We start from the raw sequence: 26,309 nt of genomic DNA, 5'->3' as shown, positions 1-26,309 counted from the left end.
TGTGTTAATAGGTCCACCAACAGCACCTGAGAGGTTCATGTACACAGAGAGGACGAAGTCATCCATTACACTTGACTGGAAGCCTCCACGCAGTGATGGTGGTAGTCCCATCTTAGGATATATTGTTGAGAAGAGGAGACATGATTCAAAAGATTATGAAAGAGTTAATGCAAGGCTCTGTCCAAAAACATCTCTTCTCGTTGAAAAACTCGATGAACTTCATATGTATGAATTCCGTGTGAAAGCTGTCAATGAGATTGGAGAAAGTGAGCCATCACTGCCCCTCAATGTAGTTATACAAGATGATGAAGGTATATCAACTTTAAAGAAATCTATATAAGTATCTCTAGAACACTTCAAGGTACTTTCTCTGTTTCATCTCTGTCTTCACTGTGTCACTTCCCTTCTTTTCAGTGGCTCCAACTGTTACATTGCGTTTGGCTGTGAGAGGAGATACTATCAAAGTCAAGGCAGGAGAACCAGTTAACATTCCTGCTGATGTAACAGGCCTGCCAATGCCGAAGATTGAATGGGACAAGAATGAAGTTTTAATTGACCAAACATCCAATGCACTTAAGATAACCAAGGAAGAAGTATCTAGAACTGAGGCAAAAACTGAACTTATCATTCCTGCAGCAGTGAGGGATGATAAAGGCACTTACACTGTGAGAGCTTCCAATCGTCTTGGCACTGCATTCCGCAATGTGCATGTTGAAGTGTATGGTAAGGATGCAACATTTTATTAAAATGACAGCTAATAAAATGCCTTTGCTTTTTTTTTAATGTAGTTCCATGCTCTATTGCATTCATACAGATCGTCCTTCTCCACCAAGAAATCTTGCTGTTTCTGATATTAAAGCAGAATCCTGCTATTTAACATGGGATGCACCTGTTGATAATGGTGGTAGTGAAATTACCCATTACATTGTTGAAAAGCGTGATGCTAGTAAGAAGAAATCTGAGTGGGAAGAAGTCTCCAAAGGCGCTGTTGAGAGAAGACTTGGGGTAATTTATAAAATATCTCTATTACATACTTTAGTATGCATAAAAAATAACAGTATTACATATTTAATGAAAACTGCTACTTACATAGGTATCTGTGCTCATGCTCCATTTAGACTCCAGAATTACTGGATGAGTGTTTCCGATCCATGTATCTGTGTTACCCCTCATGGGACAAAACAGAAGTGGACATTGTTCACTTTTGCTACTTAACTTCAGCTGAGCTAGAAAGAAGACACCTTCCTTTCCATCTTCCAGAATTACTCATTTTTCTAACCAACTGCAATAACAAACATAATGACATTTTTTATTTATAGTCAATCCTATGCACATGAAATAAGAATATCCTTAGGATGTCACACAGAACTGTGTATTACATAAACATAGGTATATCAGTCAGATTGCAAGATAGAATTTAAAGTAAAATTTCTGCTTAGCTCCAAATAAGTTGATTCTTAAATCTGTATTGATTTAAATCCACTTTTTCAGGTATGGAATCTTGCAACAAATGAAAAATACCAATTTAGAGTCCGGGCTGTAAACAAATACGGAATAAGTGATGAATGCCTCTCAGAAAAGGTTGTTATTAAGGATCCCTATGGTCTTCCTGGACCTCCGGGAAAGCCAAAAATTTTGGATCGCACCAGATCATCTATGCTGGTGACTTGGGAGCCTCCTTTGGACAATGGTGGCAGTCCAATAACTGGCTATTGGTTGGAGAAGAGAGAGGTGGGAGGTGTCTACTGGACACGTGTCAACAGAGCTCCAGTAACAAAACCATCAGTAAAGGGTCTAGAGCACAATGTGCTTCGTTTGGCTGAAGGTGTTGAATACCAGTTTAGAGTTATGGCTGAAAATCTTGCTGGAATTGGCCCACCCAGTGAACCATCAGATCCAGCTTTGGCAGCAGATCCTATATGTAAGTACATTATTTGTATGACTGTGTTAGAGGACTGTATCACAGCAGAACAAAAAATGTGTTACTATTACTTTTTAGAAATTTATTAATGAAAAATATAAATAATGAAGTATTAATTTACTAACATTAATCAAAGGCTTTGTTTACATTAAACCTAAGAGAATATATTTACACAAAGTTTCTGATTTTAAAACTTCAAAAATAATTAGCTTTAATTTTTTTTTTTTACCTCTTTTATGTACCTAATACTGTGATAACACCAATGTAGGCATTTCCAAATAAAGTTTAGTTCAGAATCATATTTTTATACTATCATTTTACTTTATTGTTAAACAGTTCAATCTTTATGCTATATACCTTAAGTATCCCTTGCTAACATAGGAAATATATGTAATTATTAGGTACATTCTAGGATTTACACTCCAAATACAGGTAAAGAAATGAAAACACTTGCATTCTTCTAGAAACCTATCAAGAAAAATATAGGAAGCCACTAACACTCAGGTAATTTTTACTTGCTCTTGTTTTACCAGTTGTTCCAGGTCCACCATCATGCCCAGAGGTCAAAGACAAAACCAAATCATCTGTAGCACTTGCATGGAAGCCTCCTCAAAAGGATGGTGGGAGTCCTATAAAAGGATATATTGTTGAAATGCAAGATGAAGGTAGTACTGATTGGAAGAAGGTGAATGAAGGAGACAAACTCTTTCCTACTTGCGAATGTGTTATTCCCGACTTGAAAGAACTCAGAAAATATCGATTTAGGGTGAAAGCTGTAAATGCTGCTGGAGAATCAGAACCAAGTCCTGCAACATCAGAGATACCTATCCAAGATATTCTAGGTAAGAGTTCTGAGAACTGATTTAGGTATTTGTATGTAAATGCCACTTACTGCTATGACTGTTCAAAATGGATGCCAAGCAAGCCAAAATCAAAACAGAGTAAACAATTATACAAGAATGTGGCAAAAGCCTGACACACATCTTTGAATGTTTCATTATTATGTCCATTGTCAGGGAGTGCTTAATTAGGAAACTGATGGGCACCTACAGACATACTAATGAAATACTGTTAATTTTATGAAAAATTTACAGCAACGAGTTTTTCTATTTGTATACTTCCCAGTTTCCTTTTTGTACATCCAACCTGTCTCACGTGAATATGCATTCCACATGTTTCTGGGGGATTTCAGCTCAGTGATGATGGAATTTTGCTTTCAGTAGCTTTTAAAATTTCTATATTTAAATATTTTTGCAGAGGAACCAGAAATCTTCCTTGATCTTGGAGCACAGGATTTGCTCTCTTGTCGTGCTGGCACAACAATTAAAATCCCAGCTGTTATCAAGGGTCGTCCAGTTCCAAAAACATTCTGGGAGTATGAAGGAAAAGCAAAAACAGCAGCAAAGGTTAGTAAAAGTAATAGGTTTTTTTTTCTACACCTGTTTCTAGGCATTTAAGCCTATTCTCATTTACATTTATATTATTTCCATTTGTTTATAGGAGGGAGGTCATAATGTACCTGAAGAAGCTCAGGTAAAGCAAGCAATTTTTTAAACCTGATATTGTTGCATTTTTGAAACATAAATATTCAAGGTTGCTCTATAACTTCTTTTTGTTCTTATAATATGCAGGTGAAAGCAACTGATACACATTCAGAGATTATCATCCCTGAGTGCAACAGAAGTCACTCTGGACGATACAGTATTACAGCAAAGAATAAAGCAGGACAAAAGACAGTACATGTCAGAGTCAATGTGCTTGGTATGGCTTCCATATATTGAAGTATCCAAATGTTAGGGTTTAGTCTTATTTTTCTACATACTTACATAAGATTGTGTCTGTTTTGCTTTTATCTAAACAGATGTCCCTGGTCCACCAAAAGATCTAAAAGTAAGTGATGTCACAAGAGGTAGCTGTAAACTCTCATGGAAGATGCCGGATGATGATGGTGGAGATAGAATCAGAGGCTATGTTATAGAGAAGAGAAATATTGATGGGAAGGCCTGGACTAAAGTCAATCCAAACTGTGGCAGTACTTCCTTTGTGGTACCTGATCTCATAACTGGCCAAGAGTATTTCTTCCGGGTACGTGCAGAAAACCGTTTTGGAGTTGGCCCACCTGCAGAAACCATCCAGCGGACCACAGCCAGGGATCCAATCCGTAAGTAAAATCCTTTAAACAAATCCTTTAAAACCACATGGTACTGTATAGTGGATTTATTCACTCTTCTGTTTTGGTTGTGAAGATCCTCCTGATCCGCCTATTAAATTGAGAATTGGCCTTGTAACCAAGAACACAGTGAGCCTGACATGGAAACCACCAAAGAATGATGGTGGAGCTCCTGTTACACATTATAATGTTGAATGTCTCCGCTGGGATCGTACTGGAGAAGTGAAAGAGTCTTGGAAGCAATGCAACAGACGTGATGTGGAAGAAACAAAGTTTACTGTTGAGGATCTTGTAGAAGGTGGAGAATATGAATTCAGAGTTAAAGCTGTAAATATAGCAGGTCCTAGCAGACCTTCAGCCACTGTTGGCCCACTTGTTGTCAAAGACCAGACATGTAAGTAGTGATACTACTAGTGATACTACCAATTCCATTTTAAAATTATGAAGTATTTTTGTATGCTAATTTTTCAACATTTTGTTGTAGGTCCACCATCTATTGAGCTCAAAGAATTTATGGAAGTTGAAGAAGGAACAGATGTTAAAATTGTGGCCAAGATAAAGGGTGTACCCTTCCCCACATTAACATGGCTAAAAGCTTCTCCAAAGAAACCAGATGACAAATCACCAGTGGCGTATGATCAACATGTCAACAAGATTGTTGATGAAGATACTTGCACTTTATTGATCCAACAGTCTCGTAGAAATGATACAGGCTTATATACTATAACAGCTGTAAATAACCTGGGAACTGCTTCAAAGGAGATGCGGCTGAATGTTCTGGGTACATATCAAGAATTCTTGGAATTACATTACTTGATAGCATTTGTTTGATACTTGATTAATTCTTCTTTCTTAAAATGTATCTTCTAGGTCGTCCTGGACCTCCAGTAGGACCTATTAAATTTGAAACCATTTTGGCCGATAAAATGACAATATCATGGCTTCCTCCATTAGATGATGGTGGTTCTAAGATTACAAACTATGTTATAGAGAAAAAGGAAGCAAATAGGAAGACATGGGTGCCTGTTACTAATGAGCCCAAGGAATGCATATTCACTGTTCCTAAGCTGATGGAAGGCCATGAATATGTGTTCCGCATTATGGCACAAAACAAATACGGTATTGGAGAACCTTTGGATAGTGAGCCGGAAACAGCACGAAACCTTTTCAGTAAGTAGAAATAAGCTTTCAAGTTATGTCAAGTTTCTATATGCTGGTATGTGTACAGCATCTGTTAAATACCCCTCTTGTTTTCTCTCATCACTAAGTTTTCTAGAATAGCTTGAAGAGTTTTAGCAGTAGTACCTGGTTCTTAAAAGCATGTGTAGTGATTAAAATATTTTTTTCTCTCTTTGTGTTATATTAAAGTACCATCTCAATATCTGTAATGCTTAAATACAGAAGTGTTTACTTGATAGGATTCAAGTTATTCTGTTGTATTTGAGACATTATTAATGTCTTGGACCGAAAAGAATCAATTTCCTACCTTCAGTTTTGAAAGATAAATTATACAGAAAAGCTCAGACCAGCTCAGAGGAATGTTAGGCTGGCAAGAGAAAATGGCTCTTAAAACAGCAAGTGTTAGGCTGAGCACTAAAATGAGGTAGTGATCCAGAAAGGCTAGAAAAAAAAACTGATGATTTTTATTTGGAGGAAAGGTATTTCATTTTTCACTGAATTATATGTACTGGAATAGGGGTGAGAAACTGAATGAGGAATCTTGTGCAGATGGCTAACTGCCTAGTGCAATGGTGACCATGTGAGTGCACAACTCTTCTGCACTCTAGCTATTTCTGTGTATTTTTAGCATATTTTTTACAAGCTATGTGTGAATTTTTTTCCCTCAGCTGTCCCTGGACCTCCTGACAAGCCAACAGTTAGCAGTATAACACGTGACTCAATGACAGTAAACTGGGAAGAACCAGAACATGATGGTGGCTCTCCTATTACTGGTTACTGGTTGGAGCGCAAAGAGACCACTGGAAAGAGATGGACCAGGGTTAACCGAGATCCTATCAAGCCTATGACACTAGGGGTTTCATACAAAGTTACAGGCCTTATTGAAGGCTCTGAATATCAGTTCCGTGTTTCAGCAATCAATGCAGCTGGTGTTGGCCCACCAAGCATGCCATCTGATCCAGCAATTGCTAGAGATCCTATTGGTAAATATTTTAAATTACTTTTTTCTGAATTTGAGAATATACAAATAAGAACATAAAATACATTTTTATGCTGTATGATGATATTTTTCAGCCCCACCTGGCCCTCCTATACCAAAAGTTACTGATTGGACAAAGTCTTCTGTAGACTTGGAGTGGACTCCACCAGTAAAGGATGGTGGTTCTAGAGTTACTGGCTACATTGTTGAGTTTAAAGAGGAAGGAAAGGAAGAATGGGAACGGGTAGGTTGAAAACCATTTCAGAATCAGCACTTCCTTTCTCTGTGCCTATCAATATGAATATTTTCTTTTAAAATTTTTGCTATTTAAGTTATTTTTTAATTTTTAAAAGTTTGTACTATTATTATATTTGTATGTTTAAAATACAAGACCAAGCTTGCCCTTCCTCAATGTGAAGTTAACTTTGCAAATACTAGATACAGAATTTCACAATTTTTATTTAAAGATGTGGGGAAATATGTAGATAATATGTAATAAAAAACCACAGAAGACTGAGTTAGAACTGTCAGAAAAGTAACCCTAACTGGTATCAGACAATGCCAGAGCATTTACAACTACTGTTTCAATAGTGCATTACCGAAAATTTAGCTGGTGCACACCTTAGCTATTTTTTGTATCTCCACAAATACATGGGTTCATTTTAAATAAAGCCTATATTTCCTGTACTGATTCCAGGTAAAGAGACTTTATATTTGGTTTTGAAAAGACAATAAATTAATTCCCTTTTTTTTGTTGCTCTCACTTACATGAGTTTATGTGTCCAAAAATACATGCAATTCTTCTGAAACCAGAATATTGTAATTGCTAAAAAGCTAAATTCTAACAACCTTATATGTTATATATAATATGTTAGAAAAAACATGAATCTTCAGAATAGGTTGTAAGTCCCTGACATATATTTCTTTAAAAATTTCTGATGAATTCTGTGTGGGCTATGTACATGTATACTTAATATTTTCATGTGCTTGTAAATCTGAAATTATATCTAATATCAGATTGGTTTCAGACTGCAAAGAAATTGGTGATATCTTGATGTTTGCTGATGTTACAATGTTTTGGTTTTTTTTCCAGGTAAAAGATAAAGAAATTAGAGGAACCAAGTTCGTTGTTGCAGGATTAAAAGAAGGTTGTTTTTACAAGTTTAGAGTTAGAGCAGTAAATGCTGCTGGCATCGGAGAGCCTGGAGAAGTTACAGACATTATTGAAATGAAGGACAGAATTGGTATTTATCACTTTGATTTACATTTTTGGTATCTCTAACTCAAAGAAAAAAAAAATCATTGACTTTTTCTTTCTCTTCCCTCAGTGGCTCCTGATATTAATTTGGATGCAAGTGTCAGGGACAGAATCGTTGTTCATGCTGGAGGAGTAATTCGGATCATAGCTTATGTCTCAGGAAAACCACCTCCAACAGTGACTTGGAGCAGGGATGAGCAAGCTTTGCCAGAAGAAGCCAAAATTGAAGAAACAGCTATTAGTTCTTCTTTAGTCATCAGGAATTGCAAAAGGAGTCACCAGGGTTTATACACTCTTCTTGCTAAAAATGATGGCGGTGAGAGAAAGAAGACAATTATTGTGGATGTACTAGGTAAATAGCAGCTTCAGTGCTTGTGAACAAGTACAGTTTCATAAGATGCTGCATGTATGTTTCAATACTCCGTTTCTTTCTTTGATTTCAGATGTGCCAGGCCCAGTTGGAATGCCACTCCTTACAGAGAATCTAACTAATGACTCTTGTAAATTGTCATGGTTTACTCCAGAAGATGATGGTGGTTCTCCTATTACCAACTATATAATTGAAAAACGTGAATCTGACCACAGAGCCTGGACTCCAGTGACCTACACAGTTACAAGACAGAATGCTACTGTTCAGGGACTCATTCAAGGGAAAGCCTACTTTTTCCGAATTGCAGCTGAGAATATAATTGGCATGGGTCCTTTCACAGAAACAACAAAAGAGATTCTCATTAGAGATCCAATAAGTAAGAATATTTTTGATTTGGATAACTGTCATACGAGATTAATACACAGGAAGATTCTGAATATGCAGAAAAATTAATCTACCTCATTTTTACTTTATTCACAGCTGTTCCTGACCGTCCAGAAGACCTGGAAGTAAAAGCAGTTACCAAGAACTCTGTTACATTAACTTGGAACCCTCCAAAATATAATGGTGGCTCAGATATCACCATGTATGTTCTAGAGAGCCGTCTCATTGGAAAAGACAAATTCCACAAAGTTACAAAGGAGAAAATGCTTGATAGGAAATTCACTGTAGAAGGCTTGAAAGAAGGTGACACCTATGAGTATCGTGTGAGTGCTTGCAATATTGTGGGGCAAGGCAAGCCATCATTTTGCACTAAACCAATCACGTGCAAGGATGAAATTGGTATGTTTCTTTTTCACATTTCTTTTGAAAATACTAATTACATTTACTGATTCCTTACTTTTTTGTACTAATATTGCTGACATTTGTGGGCATTGTGTATTTTGTCTTTCAGCTCCTCCCACACTTGACCTTGACTTTAGAGACAAACTTATTGTCCGAGTTGGTGAAGCTTTCAGTTTGACTGGACGCTACTCAGGCAAACCTGCACCAAAAGTTACTTGGCTAAAGGATGATGTTGTTGTGAAAGAAGATGACAGAATAAAGATTAAGACAACTCCTACAACTCTTTGTTTGGGGATACTAAAATCTGTCCGTGAAGACACAGGCAGATATTGTGTTACTGTAGAGAACAGCACAGGATCAAGAAAAGGGTTTTGTCAAGTTAATGTCGTTGGTAGGTTTTACTGAACAACAATATTGTCTGTGATTTTTATTGGTGATTAGAATTCATTGATTTTTATAAAATTTAAGTATTGAAATGTGTTCGTTATTACAATAATTTGATTTACTGCATTCTCAGTTATACTAAAAAGCTATTTATTTATTTTGAGCACGTATTAGTTTATTCAGCATGAATAATTTAACATTTCTACATGCATCTCAACACTATAGAAAATTTTAATCACCAAATACATTATAAACATTAAGGAATTAATTCCAGTATGTCAAACAAGTATTACAGAGCAATAGCCCTGAAGTCTTGATTCCTTATTATAATAACTGTGATGTCAAATTTCTAATTTTATAATATATTTGCTGTATTGACACTGTTTAATCTATGATGTTTTGAGAAGTTCATAACAAAGCATGGGTATGCTTTATTTTTTCTTATACAGATCGCCCATCACCTCCAGTAGGCCCAGTTATATTTGATGAAGTCTTTAAAGATCATATGGTTGTTTCCTGGAAACCACCATTAGATGATGGAGGCAGTGAAATTACAAATTACATAATTGAGAAGAAGGATACACACAAAGACTTGTGGATGCCAGTTACATCTGCCACAGTGAAGACAACATGCAAAATTCCCAAGCTGCTTGAAGGAAGAGAATATCAAATTCGAATTTATGCTGAAAATCTTTATGGCATAAGCGATCCTCTCATCTCTGATGAGATGAAAGCCAAGGACCGTTTCCGTAAGTTTTTAGTTTTCAATTTTATTTGGATACCCCAATCTTTATTCTGCTTGTAATGCTCATACACTCTTTTTTTCTTCTCACCCCAGGTGTTCCTGATGCACCTGAGCAACCAATCATTAAGGATGTAACCAAAGACTCTGCAGTAGTGGTTTGGAACAAACCATATGATGGAGGCAAGCCAATAACAAACTACATTGTAGAAAAGAAGGAAACAATGGCTACAAGATGGGTCAAAGCTACCAAAGACCCAATTTTCCCCGGTACAAAGTTCAAAGTACCTGATCTCCTTGAAGGCTGTCAGTATGAATTCCGTGTTTCAGCAGAAAATGAAATTGGTGTTGGTGATCCTAGTCCACCATCAAAGCCAATTTTCGCTAGAGATCCAATCGGTAAAGTATCACATATAATTTCTCATTTAATTTTTAATGCACTCAGTTTCAGTTAATAAAAATTATTCTATTATTCTAAACTATTATTCTAATAGTTTCTCTTTTTTCTCCCATTTCTTTATTGTTTTACTTTTTTAACAGCAAAACCAAGTCCACCTGTTAATCCAGAAGCAGTAGATAAAACTAAAAATTCAGTTGATTTATCTTGGCAACCACCACGCCATGATGGAAATGGCAAGATAATTGGCTACCTTGTAGAGTTTCAGAAAGTTGGAGATGAAGAATGGAAACAGGCTAATCTTACAGCGGATTCTTGTCCTGAAACAAGCTACAAAGTCACTGGTCTTACTGAGGGATTAACCTATAAATTCAGGGTGAAGGCAGTCAATGCAGCAGGCGAATCCGATCCAGCACATGTCCCTGATCCGGTAGAAGTAAAGGACAGGCTTGGTGAGTTTAATAAAATCAGATAAATTAACCTAAGAACAGACTTCTTTTTCCTCATTTTGTAAAAACTTGTATTTTTGATTCCAGAACCTCCTGAGTTAATACTTGATGCTAATATGGCCCGAGAACAGCATGTAAAAGCTGGAGATACCCTGAGACTTAGTGCTGTTATTAAAGGTGTTCCATTCCCAAAAGTTACTTGGAAGAAAGAAGATCATGAGGTCTCACCCAAGGCTGATATTGAAGTTACAGGAGTTGGCAGTAAGCTTGAAATCCGTAACACTGTCCATGAAGATGGTGGAATGTACTCCCTGACAGTTGAAAATCCAGCTGGTTCAAAGACTGTTTCAGTAAAAGTTGTGGTCTTAGGTAATCTTTTTGTGTTCCCTTTATCCAACATCTTTTTACTCTATAACTGAAGATTAGGAAATAAAGGAATTTCTGGAAAATATCTATAAACCAAGTTATAAACCAAGTTATATTTTTATTTTTATGCAAATATTAAAAGATAGAAAAAGGACTAAAAACTGCATAAAATAGTTTATCTTGAAATTTACAAAGGTTTTTAAGAAATTCTTTGGTTACCAAATAAATAACAGATTATGTTTTTATGAATGCTAGATAAGCCTGGTCCACCCAGAAATCTGAAAATCAGTGATGTTAGAAGTGACTCTTGCTATCTCACTTGGATGGAACCAGAAGATGACGGCGGCTCTGTGATTACTAACTATGTGGTGGAGAGGAAAGATGTAGCTTCTGCACAGTGGGTAGCCATCTCATCATCCTCCAAGAAACGCAGTCATATGGCTAAATATCTGATGGAAGGCACTCAGTATCTCTTCCGAGTTGCAGCTGAGAATCAGTATGGTAGAGGTCCATATGTGGAAACACTTAAGCCTATCAAAGCTATAGATCCACTGCGTAAGTGTTTTTCAGTTATATGGTTTGATTTTTTTCATATGGGATTTGCTAATTTTAAGGTTGTCCTATGGGTATGAACATGATGCATTGCTACCATAGATTTTTCATCCTAGTAACCATTTTGGTTTTGTATTTTAAAAGATCCTCCAGGGCCACCAAAGAATCTGCATCATGTAGATGTTGACAAGACTGAAGTTTCCCTTGTTTGGAATCGACCAGATCGTGATGGTGGTGCTGAGATAACTGGGTATTTGGTGGAATATCAAGAAGATGGTGCAGATGAATGGACAAAGTTCCAGACAGTCCCTATGCTAGACTGTGTTGTTACAGGCCTACAGAAAGGAAAAATATACAAATTCCGTGTGAGAGCTCAAAACATTGTTGGTCTTAGCCTTCCAGATACAACTATACCAATAGAGTGTCAGGAAAAACTAGGTAATTTTTGGTTTTTTCATGTTTTTTCACTGATTTTTTTCTCTTTTTCTATGAGCATTTGGCCTGAAAAAATAATTTCTATTTTTCTCTAATTTCAGTACCTCCATCTGTGGATCTAGACGTGAAGTTAATTGAAGGTCTTGTTGTTAAAGCTGGCACCACAGTGCGTCTTCCAGCAATTATGAGAGGTGTGCCAGTTCCCACAGCAAAATGGGTTACAGATGACACTGAAATTAAACCAGATGGCAAATACAAGATTGAGACTGACAATTACTCAACTGTGCTTACTATCAAAGACTGTGTAAGAAAAGATACAGGAGAATATCTACTCACAGTATCTAATGCAGCTGGCAGCAAAACTGTGGCTCTGCACCTTACAGTTTTGGATGTTCCAGGCCCACCAACTGGTCCTATTAATATTCTTGAAGTAACACCAGAATATATGGTTATTTCTTGGCGCCCTCCTAAAGATGATGGTGGGAGTCCTATAATAAATTATATTGTTGAGAAGCGTCAATCAAAGAAAGAAACTTGGGGAGTGGTTAGCTCTGGAACAAGTCACACAAAAATTAAGGTTCCAAGGCTGCAGAAAGGCTGTGAATATATTTTCCGTGTTCGTGCAGAAAATAAGATAGGCATTGGTGCACCCCTGGATTCAGAGCCAACCGTTGCTAAATACATGTTTGATCCACCATCCCCACCTGGTAAACCAACTGTTTATGATATTACAGAAAATGCTGCAACAGTGTCTTGGACTCTACCAAAATCTGATGGTGGAACTCCAATAACTGGCTATATACTTGAACGCCGGGAAGCATCTGGTAAATGGGTGCGTGTCAATAAGACACCTATACTTGATATGAAATACAGAGTCACTGGTCTTTTTGAAGGCAACACATATGAATTCAGAGTTTTTGCAGAAAACATGGTGGGCTTAAGCAAACCATCTCCAAGCTCTGATCCAATAAAAGCATCACGTCCTATCTCTCCTCCTGGACCACCTATAAATCCAAAATTAAAAGACAAAACTAAGGAATCAGCTGACCTTGTGTGGACAAAGCCCCTCAAGGATGGTGGCAGCCCAATTCTGGGATACATTGTGGAATGTCAGAAAAGTGGAACTACACAGTGGAATAGGATTAATAAAGATGAACTCATTAGACAGTGTGCTTTCAGAGTACCTGGCTTAATAGAAGGAAATGAATATAAATTCCGAATAAAAGCTGTCAACATCGTAGGCGAGGGAGAACCAAGAGAACTGCCAGAAACTGTACTTGCGAAAGATATACTTTCTCCTCCAGAAATAAGCCTAGATGTGACCTGTCGAGACTTAATTACTGTCCGAGTAGGTCAAACAATACGTATTACTGGTAAGGTAAAAGGCAGACCAGATCCTGAAATAACATGGTCTAAAGACGGCAAAGTACTAGTCCAAGAAAAGCATGTTGAAATACTTCATGACCTACCTACTGTTGAACTGCAAGTGAAAGAAGCCAAAAGATCTGATCATGGCAAATATATAATAGCAGCTAAAAACAGCTGTGGACAGGCTCAAGCTTTTGCTGTTGTTAATGTGCTTGATAGACCTGGACCATGTCAGAACCTGAAAATAAGCTATGTCACAAAAGACTCTTGTATGATCTCTTGGGAGAGTCCAGTGGATAATGGCGGCTCTGAAATTACAAATTACATAGTAGAATACCGTCAACCAAATCAGAGGGGATGGTCAATTGTCTCCTCTGATATTACTAAACGATTAGTAAAGGCAAATCTTGTAGAGAACCGTGAATACTTCTTCAGAGTTTGTGCAGAGAACAAAATAGGTCCGGGTCCTTGCATTGAGACCAAGACTCCTATCCTTGCTATCAATCCTATTGACAAGCCTGGAGAGCCAGAAAATCTTCACATTGCAGAGAAAGGAAAGACATTTGTATACCTGAAATGGAGAAGGCCAGATTATGATGGTGGAAGTCCCAATTTAAGTTACCATGTTGAGAGAAAACTGAAAGATTCAGATGAATGGGAAAGAGTTCACAAAGGTAGCATTAAGGAAACACACTACATGGTAGATAAATGTGTGGAAAATAAAATTTACCAATTCCGAGTTCAAACTAAGAATGAGGCCGGTGAAAGTAACTGGGTGAAAACAGCTGAAGTTGTTGTGAAGGAAGATCTCCAGAAACCAGTACTAGATTTGAAGTTAAGTGGAGTTCTAACTGTGAAAGCAGGTGACACAATTAGAATTGAGGCTGGAGTCAGAGGAAAACCACAGCCTGAAGTTGTATGGGCAAAAGACAAAGATGCCACAGATCTCACCAGATCTCCAAGAGTCAGTATTGAAAACACTTCTGACACATCTAAGTTTGTTCTCACAAAATCAAGGCGTACTGATGGTGGGAAGTACGTGATTACGGCAACTAATGCAGCTGGTAGCTTTGTAGCATATGCTACTGTTATTGTCTTGGATAAACCAGGTCCCGTACGAAACTTGAAGGTCACTGACATTTCAAGTGATAGATGTACTGTTACTTGGGATCCTCCAGAAGATGATGGTGGTTGTGAAATACAGAACTACATCCTGGAAAAATGTGAAAGCAAGCGTATGGTTTGGTCTACATATTCTTCCTCTGTCCTAACAAACTATGCCAAAGTTACACGCCTCATTGAAGGTAATGAATATATATTCAGAGTGCGTGCAGAGAATAAAATGGGCACTGGTCCACCAACAGAAACACATCCAATTATTGCAAAAACGAAATATGATAGACCTGGTCGCCCGGACCCTCCAGATGTCACAAGAGTCAGCAAAGAAGAGATGACTGTAGTTTGGAATCCACCAGAATATGATGGTGGCAAATCAATTACAGGATACATTTTGGAGAAGAAGGAGAAACGGTCACTAAGATGGGTTCCTGTTACCAAAACTCCCATCCCAGAGAGACGCAAGAAGGTTACTAATCTCTTCCCTGGTCACGAATACCAGTTCCGTGTCAGTGCTGAAAATGAAGTTGGACTTGGAGAACCAAGCTTGCCATCAAGACCTGTAATAGCGAAAGACCCAATAGGTAAAATACCACTGAATTTTTCTGCATTATTTCAATGGTAACATATTGTTAAACTGTAAAGATGTGTTCTAATCTGTAATTTTTACTGTCTTGCAGAACCACCTGGTCCTCCCACAAACTTGAGAGTGGTTGATAGCACAAAAACTTCCTTAACCCTTGGCTGGGGAAAACCAGTGTATGATGGTGGTGCTCCGATTATTGGATATGTTGTGGAAATGAGACCAAAAGTTGAGGGTGCTGATCCTGAAGCAGGATGGAAGCGATGCAATGTTGCTGCTCAGGTTATTCATACAGAGTTCACAGCTACCAGCCTGGATGAGAAGCAATTATATGAGTTCAGGGTTTCTGCCCAAAATCAGGTTGGCCTTGGCCGACCAGCAGAATTGAAAGAAGCTGTGTCTCCCAAAGAAATACTTGGTGGGTTTTCCCATTTTCTTTTGGTGTTTGCATACAACACTTTATTTGCTTATTTTATTTAATGTGCAAAACTTTGCATTTTATTTCTTTGTCTTTCAGAACCTCCTGAGATTGAGCTGGATGCCAGCATGAGAAAGTTAGTCACAGTCAGAGCAGGATGCCCTATTAGACTTTTTGCCATTGTTAGAGGTCGTCCAGCACCAAAAGTCACCTGGAGGAGAATGGGTATTGATAATGTTATCAGAAAAGGACAAGTTGATCTGGTTGACACTATGGCCTTCTGTGTCATTCCTGATTCAACACGTGATGACTCGGGCAAATATTCATTGACACTTGTTAATGCAGCTGGAGAAAAGGCTGTATTTGTGAACGTCAGAGTTCTGGGTAAGTAATGAGAGAAATATCTCAAGACAATTTAAAAACAATGTTGGATGTTCCTAGCAGGAATATTTATTATCTTCAGGTGCAATAGTTTTTGAGCATAATTCTATCACCTAACACTAACTCCCTCCATGTAGACAGCTTTTGATCCCCTTTAATTTTAACTTACTAAAGAACAAAATACTAACATAAATTTAAATGTCATCTATGAAATGTCTTCATAGATACTCCTGGACCTGTGTCAGACTTCAAGGTTTCAGATGTCACCAAGATGTCCTGCCATCTTTCATGGGCACCTCCAGAGAATGATGGGGGTAGCCCAGTGACTCATTACATCCTGCAGAAAAGGGAGGCTGACAGGAAGACATGGGCAACAGTCACGGCAGAACTAAAGAAAACTAGTTTCCAAATAGCAAACCTTGTGCCTGGGAATGAATATTACTTCAGAGTAACAGCAGTGAATGAATATGGGTCAGGTGTTCCAAGTGACATACCAAAACCTGTTCTAGCAACAGATCCTCTAAGTGAGTATGCCTTTATGTATATTTTATGTTTGCCTCCATGGACATTTTCTGTTTGTTTTTCTCTAATTTTAGCAGATTTTTGCATTTTTTGAGTTAGTGCTTCTAAATGGACCAATGCTGCTAACTACTCAAGTATAAACATAAGTATGTCTGTATCAGTTTCTTTCAAATATGATCAATGCATATTTGAAATTGTTGAATTTGCATGGATAGTATTCAATATTCAAGAGTAAGAAAATCTCAAAAATTCAGTGTTTAATATGTTCCTTTTTTCCTCTGAAAGGTGAACCTGATCCACCAAGAAAACTTGAAGTTACTGAAATTACAAAGAATAGTGCTACTTTAGGCTGGCTGCCACCACTGCGTGATGGAGGCTCTAAAATTGATGGATACATTGTTAGCTACAAAGAACATGATCAACCAGCAGATCGCTGGACAGAATATTCAGTCGTTAAAGATCTGTCCATTGTTGTAGCTGGTCTGAAAGAAGGAAAGAAGTACAACTTTAGAGTGGCAGCTAGAAATGCTGTAGGAGTAAGTTTGCCAATAGAAGCTACAGGAGAATATGAAATTAAAGAACAACTCAGTAAGTAACAATTTAAATACTACCTAATACACTGCTTCAATAATTAAATGAGCAAGATATACAGGTTTTTGAGTCACAGAAAGACATTTGCTTTATGGAGTTATCTGGAGGATTTTATTTAACTGTACTGAATATTTTGACAGGTCAGAAAAAAATGAGAGTTGACCACTAATTCAGAATTATTAAATAATTTTTCAGGTACAGTTTCAGTTGGAACCAGAAGATAAGATAATTAGGGAGAAATAATAAATACCTTCAGTGAAGTTTAAATGAAAGAGAAGAAGTGTCAGACTGGTAATTTGAGAGATAAATTGGAAAGCTGTTTTAATATTGGACCTGTTTTAATATAAGAGAAAATAAGTAGTTTATATTGTAAGGTTGGTTGAAAATCTAAAACAAAAATCATGGGGGACAGATTGGCCTAATTAAGGTGGCAGGGTTCCTGAGACACAGGAAGACTTAGGGTAAGGGCAAGATGAGTAGAAACTTCTTAATTTGTGATATGGGAGAAAGAGAGAGAGGTAGAGGAACAGGAGAATGAAAACTAGCCAGTGGAAGGAAGTACACCAAACATGCTACCAGGTTTCTTTTGGGAAAAAATTGATTTTGTGCAAAAGATAAAGTAGGAGAAAAATAATTCAAGGATACAGAAAGACTGACTGTGCAAGCAGGTTTATCTCAGTAAGAACTTCAGTTTTCTTCTCCATGTTTCTTGTAGAAGGTCAGCAGTAAGCAAGCAACAAGTTTCAGATAAAAAGAGAAATGTATTTTGTGCATTAATAGTGCACAAATCTCTACATAAATGTGTATGAAGGCAATCCAAATTCATAAATATTCTCTTATAAACTGTACAATAATACAAAAGTAAGACTGGAATGGATATTGCCACCTGCTGAAACTGAAGTTGTCTATAAGTAGAACCTAAATTAAAGAATTTCTAGTCCTTCATACAGTTGATTCTACTTAAAAGAAAAGCAGAGAAGTTTCACATGAAAAAATAAGAAGTAAATTAATATGTCAAAGAAGTTGAATTTATTTGCCTCTGTGTGATTTTTTTTTTTACAGTCCCACCTAAGATTCTGATGCCTGATCATGTTCACATTAAAGCTGGAAAGAAACTGAGAATTGAAGCTCATGTATATGGGAAGCCTCAGCCAGTCTGTAAATGGCTGAAGGGAGATCAAGATGTAGTTACATCCAGTCGCCTGGCTGTACATAAAGCAGAAAAGTCTTCTGTTCTTATCATTAAGGATGTGACTAGAAAAGATACTGATTTTTACACTCTTACTGCAGAAAACAGTTCTGGTACTGATAGTCAGAAAATTAAAGTGACAGTCATGGGTATGTTCCATTTGGTTGTTTTTCAGTCCAGCTTTATACAAAGCTAGTTTTACTATATTCCAGTGGTTGCCATTTTATTTCATCCCATTTTTTCTTTATATACTTTTTCATACAGATAAACCAGGTCCACCAGAGCCTCCATTTGATATTTCTGAAATAGATGCTGATGCTTGCACTCTTTCATGGCACATACCTCTTGAAGATGGTGGCAGCAACATTACAAACTATGTAGTTGAGAAATGTGATGTAGGCCGAGGAGACTGGGTAACAGCTTTATCTTCTGTCACAAAGACAAGCTGCAGAATTGGAAAACTGATTCCTGGAGAAGAGTATATGTTCCGTGTTCGTGCTGAAAATCGTTTTGGGATTTCTGAGCCACTTGCCTCTGGCAAGATGATTGCAAGATTCCCATTTGGTATGCCAGTTTTTGATAGCAGCATTTGTCTATTTAAACTTTCTAATAAGAAAACATACAATTGATGTCTATCTTCATATTACTTTCTAGATGTTCCCAGTGAACCAAAGAATGCACGTATTACCAAGGTCAATAAGGACTGCATTTTTGTTGCTTGGGATAAACCAGATAGCGATGGAGGCAGCCCAATCACTGGTTATCTCATTGAGCGCAAAGAAAGGAACAGTTTACTGTGGGTGAAAGCTAATGACACAGCTGTGCGCTCCACAGAATACCCTTGTGTGGGCCTCATTGAAGGTCTTGAGTATACTTTCAGAATTTATGCATTGAACAGAGCTGGAGCAAGTAAACCTAGTAAACCAACCGAGTTTGTCACAGCAAGAGCACCAGTTGGTAAGCCACCCATACCAATACTTTGCCACAGAATGTTTTTATGATAATTTTCAATATATCTGCAACTTATTATGATCTTTAGTTTGCCCTTCTGTTTGTACTTTCATGTTTATTATGACATCACTCTAATTGCACTGTCTTGGTATGCAGTAAATAGGATGCAGTAATATTAAAGCCATTTTTTAATGTTAGCTCTTTTTTGAAAAATATACTATAGTATTTTTTATTTGCTGTAGATCCCCCTGGAAAACCTGAAGTTATTGATGTCACTAAGAGTACTGCATCACTGGTATGGACAAGACCAAAGCATGATGGTGGTAGCAAACTTATTGGCTATTTTGTGGAAGCTTGCAAATTACCCGATGATAAGTGGATTCGGTGCAATACAACTCCATATCAAATACCCCTGGAAGAGTACACTGTGACTGGTTTGGAAGAAAATGCTCAGTACCAATTTAGAGCAATTGCCAAGACAGCAGTTAACATTAGCCGACCTTCAGAACCTTCTGATCCAGTGACCATTCATCCAGAAAATGGTAAGGAATACAAAAGGATTTGATAGCTCTGGAAGGAGTCTGTGCATATCAGGAACTAACACTCGTGTGAAGAATGAGACATTTATCTCCTACTAGATCGATTAACTCTTGGACTCTTTCCCTTTTAGTTCCTCCCAGAATAGAGTTGGATCTGTCTATGCAATCACAGCTTACAGTAAAAGCTGGAACTAATGTGCGTCTGGAGGCAAATGTGTATGGCAAGCCAATGCCAGCAATCACCTGGAAGAAAGAAGGAGAAGTTTTAAAGCCATCTGAAGGTCTTAAGATCACCACAAAGAGAAATCTTGCTACTGTTGAGTTGTTCAGTGTTAACAGGAAGCAAACAGGAGACTACACTATTACTGCTGAAAATGCAAGTGGATCAAAATCAGCAACCATTAGGCTTAAAGTACTTGGTAAGCTAAAGACTATCTATTAATAAATACATTTATAATTAAATTATATAGCAAGAGATAGAACTATAACAATGTGATGTTAATTGTTCTAGATAAGCCTGGCCCACCAGCTTCTGTCAAAATCAAACACATGTATGCAGATCGTGCAATGCTTTCTTGGGAGCCTCCTTTGGAAGATGGAGGTTCAGAAATTACTAACTACATTGTAGACAAGCGTGAAACAAGCAGACCTAACTGGGCCCAGGTCAGTGCCAATGTACCCATTACAAGCTGCACAGTGGAGAGACTAATAGAAGGACATGAGTATCAGTTCCGCATTTGTGCTGAAAACAAATACGGTGTTGGAGACCCCATCTTAACTGAACCTGCAGTTGCTAAGAACCCATATGGTAAGTGTTTCCTGAATAGTTTCATTAGTTACTGGGTTTTTGTCTATAAATAAGAATGTAAATGTAACTTTCACATAAATCTCCACAGATGTGCCCGGACCTTGTGATCCACCGGTAATTAGCAATGTAACAAAAGACTTTATGACTGTAAGCTGGAAGCCACCAGCTAGTGATGGTGGATCCCCAATAACTGGTTATATACTTGAGAAGCGTGAAACAAAGGCTCTTAACTGGACAAAAGTAAACAGGAAGCCTGTCATTGAAAGAACTGTTAAAGCTACTGGACTCCAAGAAGGAACAGAGTATGAGTTCCGGGTGATAGCATTGAATAAGGCTGGACCTGGCAAGCCTAGTGCACCATCTAAAGCAGTGTATGCTCGTGACCCTCAATGTAAGCTACAAGTCTCAGATATTTTCCATTATTATTTCCAAATATTATCATGCAGCATTTGGTATGCAAACTTTATGTTGTTTTAATTCCCAGATCCTCCTGGCCCACCTGCTTTCCCGAAAGTGGTTGATACTACTCGTAATTCGATAAGCCTGTCATGGAGCAAACCAGCATATGATGGAGGAAGCCCTATCATTGGTTATCTAGTGGAATCAAAACGAGCTGACACAGACAACTGGGTCAGATGCAATCTACCCAAGAATTTACAGGCTACACAATTTGTGGTAACAGGGCTGATGGAAGATACAGAGTACCAGTTCCGTGTTTATGCTGTCAACAAGATTGGATATAGTGATCCAAGTGATGTTCCGGATAAACACACTGCCAAAGATATTTTAAGTATGTTCACTGAAAGCACATTGCCTTGTTGACTTTTGCTTCAATTTATGGGATGAGTTTCAAACACACATTTTGTCACAGGTCACAGGCACAGATTAATTTGGAACATGTGGGCTTAAAAAATGTGGGCTAACAGTGGCTAATTTGGAAGAAAACAGGGCAGTTAGGAACAGAATAGAATTTGGTGTCTGCTTTTTTCATTGTATGCTTTATAGCTTTCTGCCTCCTACTGGATCTTCAAGACTATTTTTCTAATCATAATATTAGAATTTTCAGGTCTCTCATATTTATTAAAATTTTCAGTCACCTTCATATCTTTTAAATAATTTGAAGCCAAGATTACTATTCTAAGCAGCTCTATGATACTCCTTGATTTTATGATACTTACTCCTTAAGATACATGCTAGCTTTTGTATGCATTTTACTGTACCTACAAAAGCATTGCTTCACAAAACTATCTTAGTTCAAAAAAAGCATTAGAGTCCAGGGTGCTCTGAAACTCCTTTGAATTCTAGAGAAACTAAGAGCCTTTCTAACATAAATGGTGTAAAGGCAGGAAAAAAAAAAAAAGGAGGTGAAATCACTGCAAAAAATAGGTATATTTTCAAATTATCTTCAAACAGGAGTCAGGACACTTACTAACATCATCACAGGCATGAGAAATTGGGTAGTCTAGCAAAATTCCAGTAAAAAGGGAGTTTTTGTCACAGTAACTTTTGTGATCATCTTAAAGATGGTGTTTTAATTATATGTGGTTTTTTTCTTAAACACACAGTTCCACCTGAAGGAGAACTTGATGCAGAACTAAGGAAAGTCCTTGTGTTGCGTGCTGGAGTCACAATGAGACTCTATGTGCCAGTAAGAGGACGTCCACCTCCTAAGATTTCATGGTCTAAAGTGGGTGCCAACCTAAGAGATAGACAAGGATTAGATATCAAATCAACTGATTTTGATACCTTCCTGCGTTGTGAAAATGTAAATAAATATGATGCTGGAAAATATGTCCTCAGTCTGGAGAACAGCTGTGGCAAAAAGTCATACACCATTGTTGTAAAAGTACTTGGTAAGTCTCAGGTCTTTTCCCATTACTATGTATTTGTTAACATTTTAACTGTTTTTCAAAAGTCTATTACTAAATCAAATATGGTGTTGTGTTTATGCAGATACTCCAGGCCCACCCATTAACCTGGTTGTAAAGGAAGCATCTAAAGATTCTGCCTACATTACATGGGAACCTCCTCTAGTAGATGGGGGCAGTCCAATCACAAATTATGTTGTTGAAAAACGTGATGCAGAAAGAAAATCATGGTCCACAGTAACAACAGAATGTCCAAAGACAAGCTACAGGATAACTAATTTAGAAGAAGGAAAATCTTACTTTTTCAGAGTTTTTGCTGAAAATGAATATGGTATTGGTGATCCTTGTGAAACTCGTGATGCTGTCAAAGCTTCTGGTAGGAACAATTAATCCTTTTCACCCATTTTTTTTGGTTCAAATTATTTTTATTTTTAGCCTGAATGAAAACTTACTATGCTTTTCTTCCTTCTAGAAACACCTGGGCCAGTTGTGGATCTAAAAGCTTCAGCTGTAACAAAATCCTCATGCAATTTGGTATGGAAGAAGCCTATCAGTGATGGTGGAAGTCGTATTTCTGCATATATTGTTGAGGTCCTGATTGGTGAAGATAAATGGCAAGAAGTCATGCGGGGAAAGAACCTCCATTTTTCAATGAGAGACTTAAAGGAAGGACAAGAATACACTTTCAGAGTCAGAGCCCAGAATGATGCTGGATATGGAACTCCATCAGAGATCACAATTGTTGCAAAAGATGATGTTGGTGAGAAGCAAGATCATTAATTCAATGCTTTACTTACCCAAATTATACTTTATGCATACTATCATTTCCATGTATACATAGAAATAAGACACCTTTAAAACAGCATTTTAATTTTACCACAGTTTATATATGGTGGAATAACTTGATTCCTTCATTTTTTACAGCGGCACCTGAACTTGACTTAAGAGATCTACCTGATTTGTGCTATACTGCTAAAGAGGGTAGCAATTTCCGTCTTAAAATCCCTATGAAAGGCAAGCCTGTCCCAACAGTAACTTGGAAGAAGGATGAAGACCAGGCAATTACTGAGAGTGGAAGAGTTGCATTTGAATCTACAGCAGTTAACACCACCCTTGTAGTACATGACTGCCAGAAAGCTGATGCAGGAAAATACACAATAACTCTGAGGAATGTTGCTGGCACCAAGGAAGGCACTATTTTTGTGAAAGTTGTTGGCAAACCTGGCATACCAACAGGTCCAGTGAAATTTGAAGAAGTCACAGCTGACGCAATAACCTTAAAATGGGGCCCTCCAAAAGACGATGGTGGTTCAGAAATCACTAACTACGTTCTAGAGAAGAGAGATAATGTAAACAATAAGTGGGTGACTTGTGCCTCTGCTGTCCAGAAAACCACATTTAGAGTTACAAGACTTCATGAGGGAAATGAATATACATTCAGGATCAGGGCTGAAAATAAATATGGAGTAGGGGAAGGTCTTAAATCAGAGCCTGTCATTGCAAAGCATCCATTTGGTAAGTATCCACTATAAATTTTGAAATCTAAAAAATTATTTTAGAGGTAATAATAATTTTTAACACTGCTGTATTTTAAAAATATTGTTTAGATGTCCCAGATGCTCCTCCACCTCCCAGTATTGTTGCTGTTCGGCATGAGTCTGTAGCTTTAACTTGGACTGATCCCAGAAGAACTGGAGGTTCACCAATCACAGGTACATCTCCCAAAACCTCCCTAGTATTTCAGTTCCTAATATTTCTTTCTCTCTGTCAAAAGGTAAGATAAAAATAGCAGGTGTTTATGCACTAAATTGAGTGATTGATTGACAGACTGATTAATTACCTGATTTCACTGGTTTACTTCCTATTTTAAAAAATAAATAATTGAAATGTTGGGAAAATACTGAGAAACAATATCTTTGCTCAGAGCCAAAATATGTAAAGAAATAAACTCAAATTCACAAGTATGTGACAATACTTGGGTCCAAAAAATTATCAATTTGCATTTACAAACACCTCTTCATTGCAATTACATACATCCATCATATATGTCCACATCCATTTCTTAACCTGATTTTCAGTCCTCCGCTTGCACAATGCATATGCATTGCCGTACCGGCAGTATGATGTTTCACAGTGCTGTGAGAAGTCAGAATTTCTAGAAACCCCCCACCCCCACCCTGTATTTTTATGTCATCATTTGTCTTCTAGGTTATCATATTGAGGTCAAAGAAAGAAATAGTCTTCTGTGGAAGAGAGCAAATACAACGCCAATAAGAATGAAAGATTTCAGAGTGACAGGGTTAACTGAAGGTCTGGAATATGAATTCAGAGTAATGGCAATCAATATGGCTGGAGTAGGTAAACCAAGTCTTCCATCTGAACCAGTTGTGGCACTTGATCCTATTGGTAAGTCATCAGGAGAATAAAAAGGAAAATTCTGAAATTTGAAATAACTTTTGTTTGACTGCTCTTTATTATTTTTTTTCTTCTAGATCCTCCTGGGAAACCTGAAGTTATCAATGTAACCAGGAACTCAGTAACACTTATTTGGACAGAACCAAAATATGATGGCGGACATAAATTAACTGGCTATATTGTTGAAAAGCGTGATTTACCCAAGAAGACTTGGATGAAAGCTAATCACGTGAATGTTCCAGACTGTGCATTTACTGTAACTGACCTTACTGAAGGCTGCAAATATGAATTCAGAATTAGAGCAAAGAACACTGCTGGAGCTATCAGTCCTCCATCTGAATCCACAGGAACCATAATATGCAAGGATGAGTATGGTATGTAGATAACATTGAAAAGACAGAATTTTACTTGAATAATTAGCAATAAACCTCTTTTTTTTCCTCTCCCTGTGTTCTTGTTGTAACAATCAGTATTTTTTTACTTTGTTTTGACAGAGGCACCAAGCATTGTTCTGGATCCTACTTTGAAGGAAGGTTTAACAGTAAAAGCAGGGGAAACCATCACACTGTCTGCTATTAGTATCCGTGGCAAACCACCTCCAACTTCAGCATGGTCCAAAGCTGGAAAAGATTTTAGACCCTCAGAGCTTGTGCACATTGAAACCAAACCAACTTCTTCTACTCTAAGTGTCAAATATGCAGCCAGAAAAGATTCTGGAGAATACACCATCACTGCAACCAATCCTTTTGGCACTAAGCAGGAGACTGTACATGTGAAAGTTTTAGATATTCCAGGACCTCCAGGACCTATTGAGATCAGCAATGTTTCAGCAGAAAAAGCAACTCTTACATGGACACCTCCTGCAGAAGATGGTGGATCACCAGTAAAATCATATGTTCTTGAAAAGAGAGAAACTAGTCGACTACTCTGGACATTGGTTGCTGAAAACATTGAGAGCTGTAGGCATGTTGTTAGCAAACTCATTCAAGGAAATGAGTATGTTTTCCGTGTCTCAGCAGTAAATCAGTATGGCAAGGGTGAACCAGTACAATCAGAACCAGTTAAAATGGTGGATAGATTTGGTAAGTAGAACAAGCTAAGGAATTCCAGTGTGGTTTTATTAATTTCTAAAGACTTGATTTTTTGTTTAACTATACCTTTTTCTTCCTGAACAGGTCCTCCAGGCCCACCTGGAAAACCAGAAGTAACAAATGTGACTAAAAATACTGTCACAGTTACCTGGAAAAGGCCAGTCGATGATGGTGGAAGTGAAATCACAGGTTACCATGTGGAGCGAAGAGAAAAGAAAGGTTTAAGATGGGTGAGAGCAACAAAGAAACCAGTTTCAGATCTTAGATGCAAAGTAACCGGTCTTCTGGAAGGAAATGAATATGAATTCCGTGTCAGTGCAGAAAACAGAGCTGGAGTCGGACCGCCAAGTGATACTTCAAACTCAGTCCTTTGCAAAGATGTTGCATGTCAGTATCATGCTTTTTCTTTTTGGGGTGGGTGGGATGGGTAGGGAGCACATTCAGAGAGTATAAGAATGACTTCTGCTGCAATGTAATGTTT

General features: G+C 37.6%; 1 protein-coding gene across 50 annotated transcripts in view; it reads left to right on the top strand.

Moving 5' to 3' along the window:
* TTN (titin) overlaps positions 1–26,309 on the top strand; it is a 239,181-nt gene that overhangs the window by 167,035 nt on the left and 45,837 nt on the right. For all 50 annotated transcript variants that reach the window (XM_085584497.1, XM_085584508.1, XM_085584521.1 and 47 more), the window contains 47 exons: positions 12–311; positions 415–723; positions 815–1,005; positions 1,492–1,921; positions 2,455–2,763; positions 3,179–3,327; positions 3,422–3,454; positions 3,553–3,682; positions 3,783–4,082; positions 4,168–4,485; positions 4,576–4,872; positions 4,962–5,261; positions 5,939–6,253; positions 6,345–6,493; positions 7,343–7,493; positions 7,578–7,859; positions 7,951–8,253; positions 8,358–8,660; positions 8,773–9,054; positions 9,497–9,796; positions 9,886–10,188; positions 10,330–10,638; positions 10,723–11,004; positions 11,257–11,556; positions 11,698–11,991; positions 12,090–15,056; positions 15,153–15,473; positions 15,573–15,857; positions 16,079–16,378; positions 16,662–16,964; positions 18,030–18,305; positions 18,421–18,720; positions 18,811–19,113; positions 19,350–19,649; positions 19,778–20,065; positions 20,158–20,454; positions 20,543–20,845; positions 20,939–21,244; positions 22,020–22,307; positions 22,408–22,698; positions 22,795–23,082; positions 23,247–23,837; positions 23,930–24,034; positions 24,531–24,728; positions 24,815–25,111; positions 25,232–25,819; positions 25,913–26,215. In XM_085584497.1, the coding sequence (XP_085440623.1) occupies positions 12–311; positions 415–723; positions 815–1,005; positions 1,492–1,921; positions 2,455–2,763; positions 3,179–3,327; positions 3,422–3,454; positions 3,553–3,682; positions 3,783–4,082; positions 4,168–4,485; positions 4,576–4,872; positions 4,962–5,261; positions 5,939–6,253; positions 6,345–6,493; positions 7,343–7,493; positions 7,578–7,859; positions 7,951–8,253; positions 8,358–8,660; positions 8,773–9,054; positions 9,497–9,796; positions 9,886–10,188; positions 10,330–10,638; positions 10,723–11,004; positions 11,257–11,556; positions 11,698–11,991; positions 12,090–15,056; positions 15,153–15,473; positions 15,573–15,857; positions 16,079–16,378; positions 16,662–16,964; positions 18,030–18,305; positions 18,421–18,720; positions 18,811–19,113; positions 19,350–19,649; positions 19,778–20,065; positions 20,158–20,454; positions 20,543–20,845; positions 20,939–21,244; positions 22,020–22,307; positions 22,408–22,698; positions 22,795–23,082; positions 23,247–23,837; positions 23,930–24,034; positions 24,531–24,728; positions 24,815–25,111; positions 25,232–25,819; positions 25,913–26,215 (16,137 nt within the window). The remainder of the gene's footprint in view (positions 1–11; positions 312–414; positions 724–814; positions 1,006–1,491; positions 1,922–2,454; positions 2,764–3,178; positions 3,328–3,421; positions 3,455–3,552; positions 3,683–3,782; positions 4,083–4,167; positions 4,486–4,575; positions 4,873–4,961; positions 5,262–5,938; positions 6,254–6,344; positions 6,494–7,342; positions 7,494–7,577; positions 7,860–7,950; positions 8,254–8,357; positions 8,661–8,772; positions 9,055–9,496; positions 9,797–9,885; positions 10,189–10,329; positions 10,639–10,722; positions 11,005–11,256; positions 11,557–11,697; positions 11,992–12,089; positions 15,057–15,152; positions 15,474–15,572; positions 15,858–16,078; positions 16,379–16,661; positions 16,965–18,029; positions 18,306–18,420; positions 18,721–18,810; positions 19,114–19,349; positions 19,650–19,777; positions 20,066–20,157; positions 20,455–20,542; positions 20,846–20,938; positions 21,245–22,019; positions 22,308–22,407; positions 22,699–22,794; positions 23,083–23,246; positions 23,838–23,929; positions 24,035–24,530; positions 24,729–24,814; positions 25,112–25,231; positions 25,820–25,912; positions 26,216–26,309) is intronic.

Source organism: Lonchura striata, chromosome 7, assembly GCF_050655825.1.
Source record: "Lonchura striata isolate lonStrDom1 chromosome 7, ASM5065582v1, whole genome shotgun sequence".
Taxonomy (NCBI): domain Eukaryota; kingdom Metazoa; phylum Chordata; class Aves; order Passeriformes; family Estrildidae; genus Lonchura; species Lonchura striata.
Note: the sequence above shows the minus strand (reverse complement) of the source record. Positions and strands in the feature narration are given on the sequence as shown.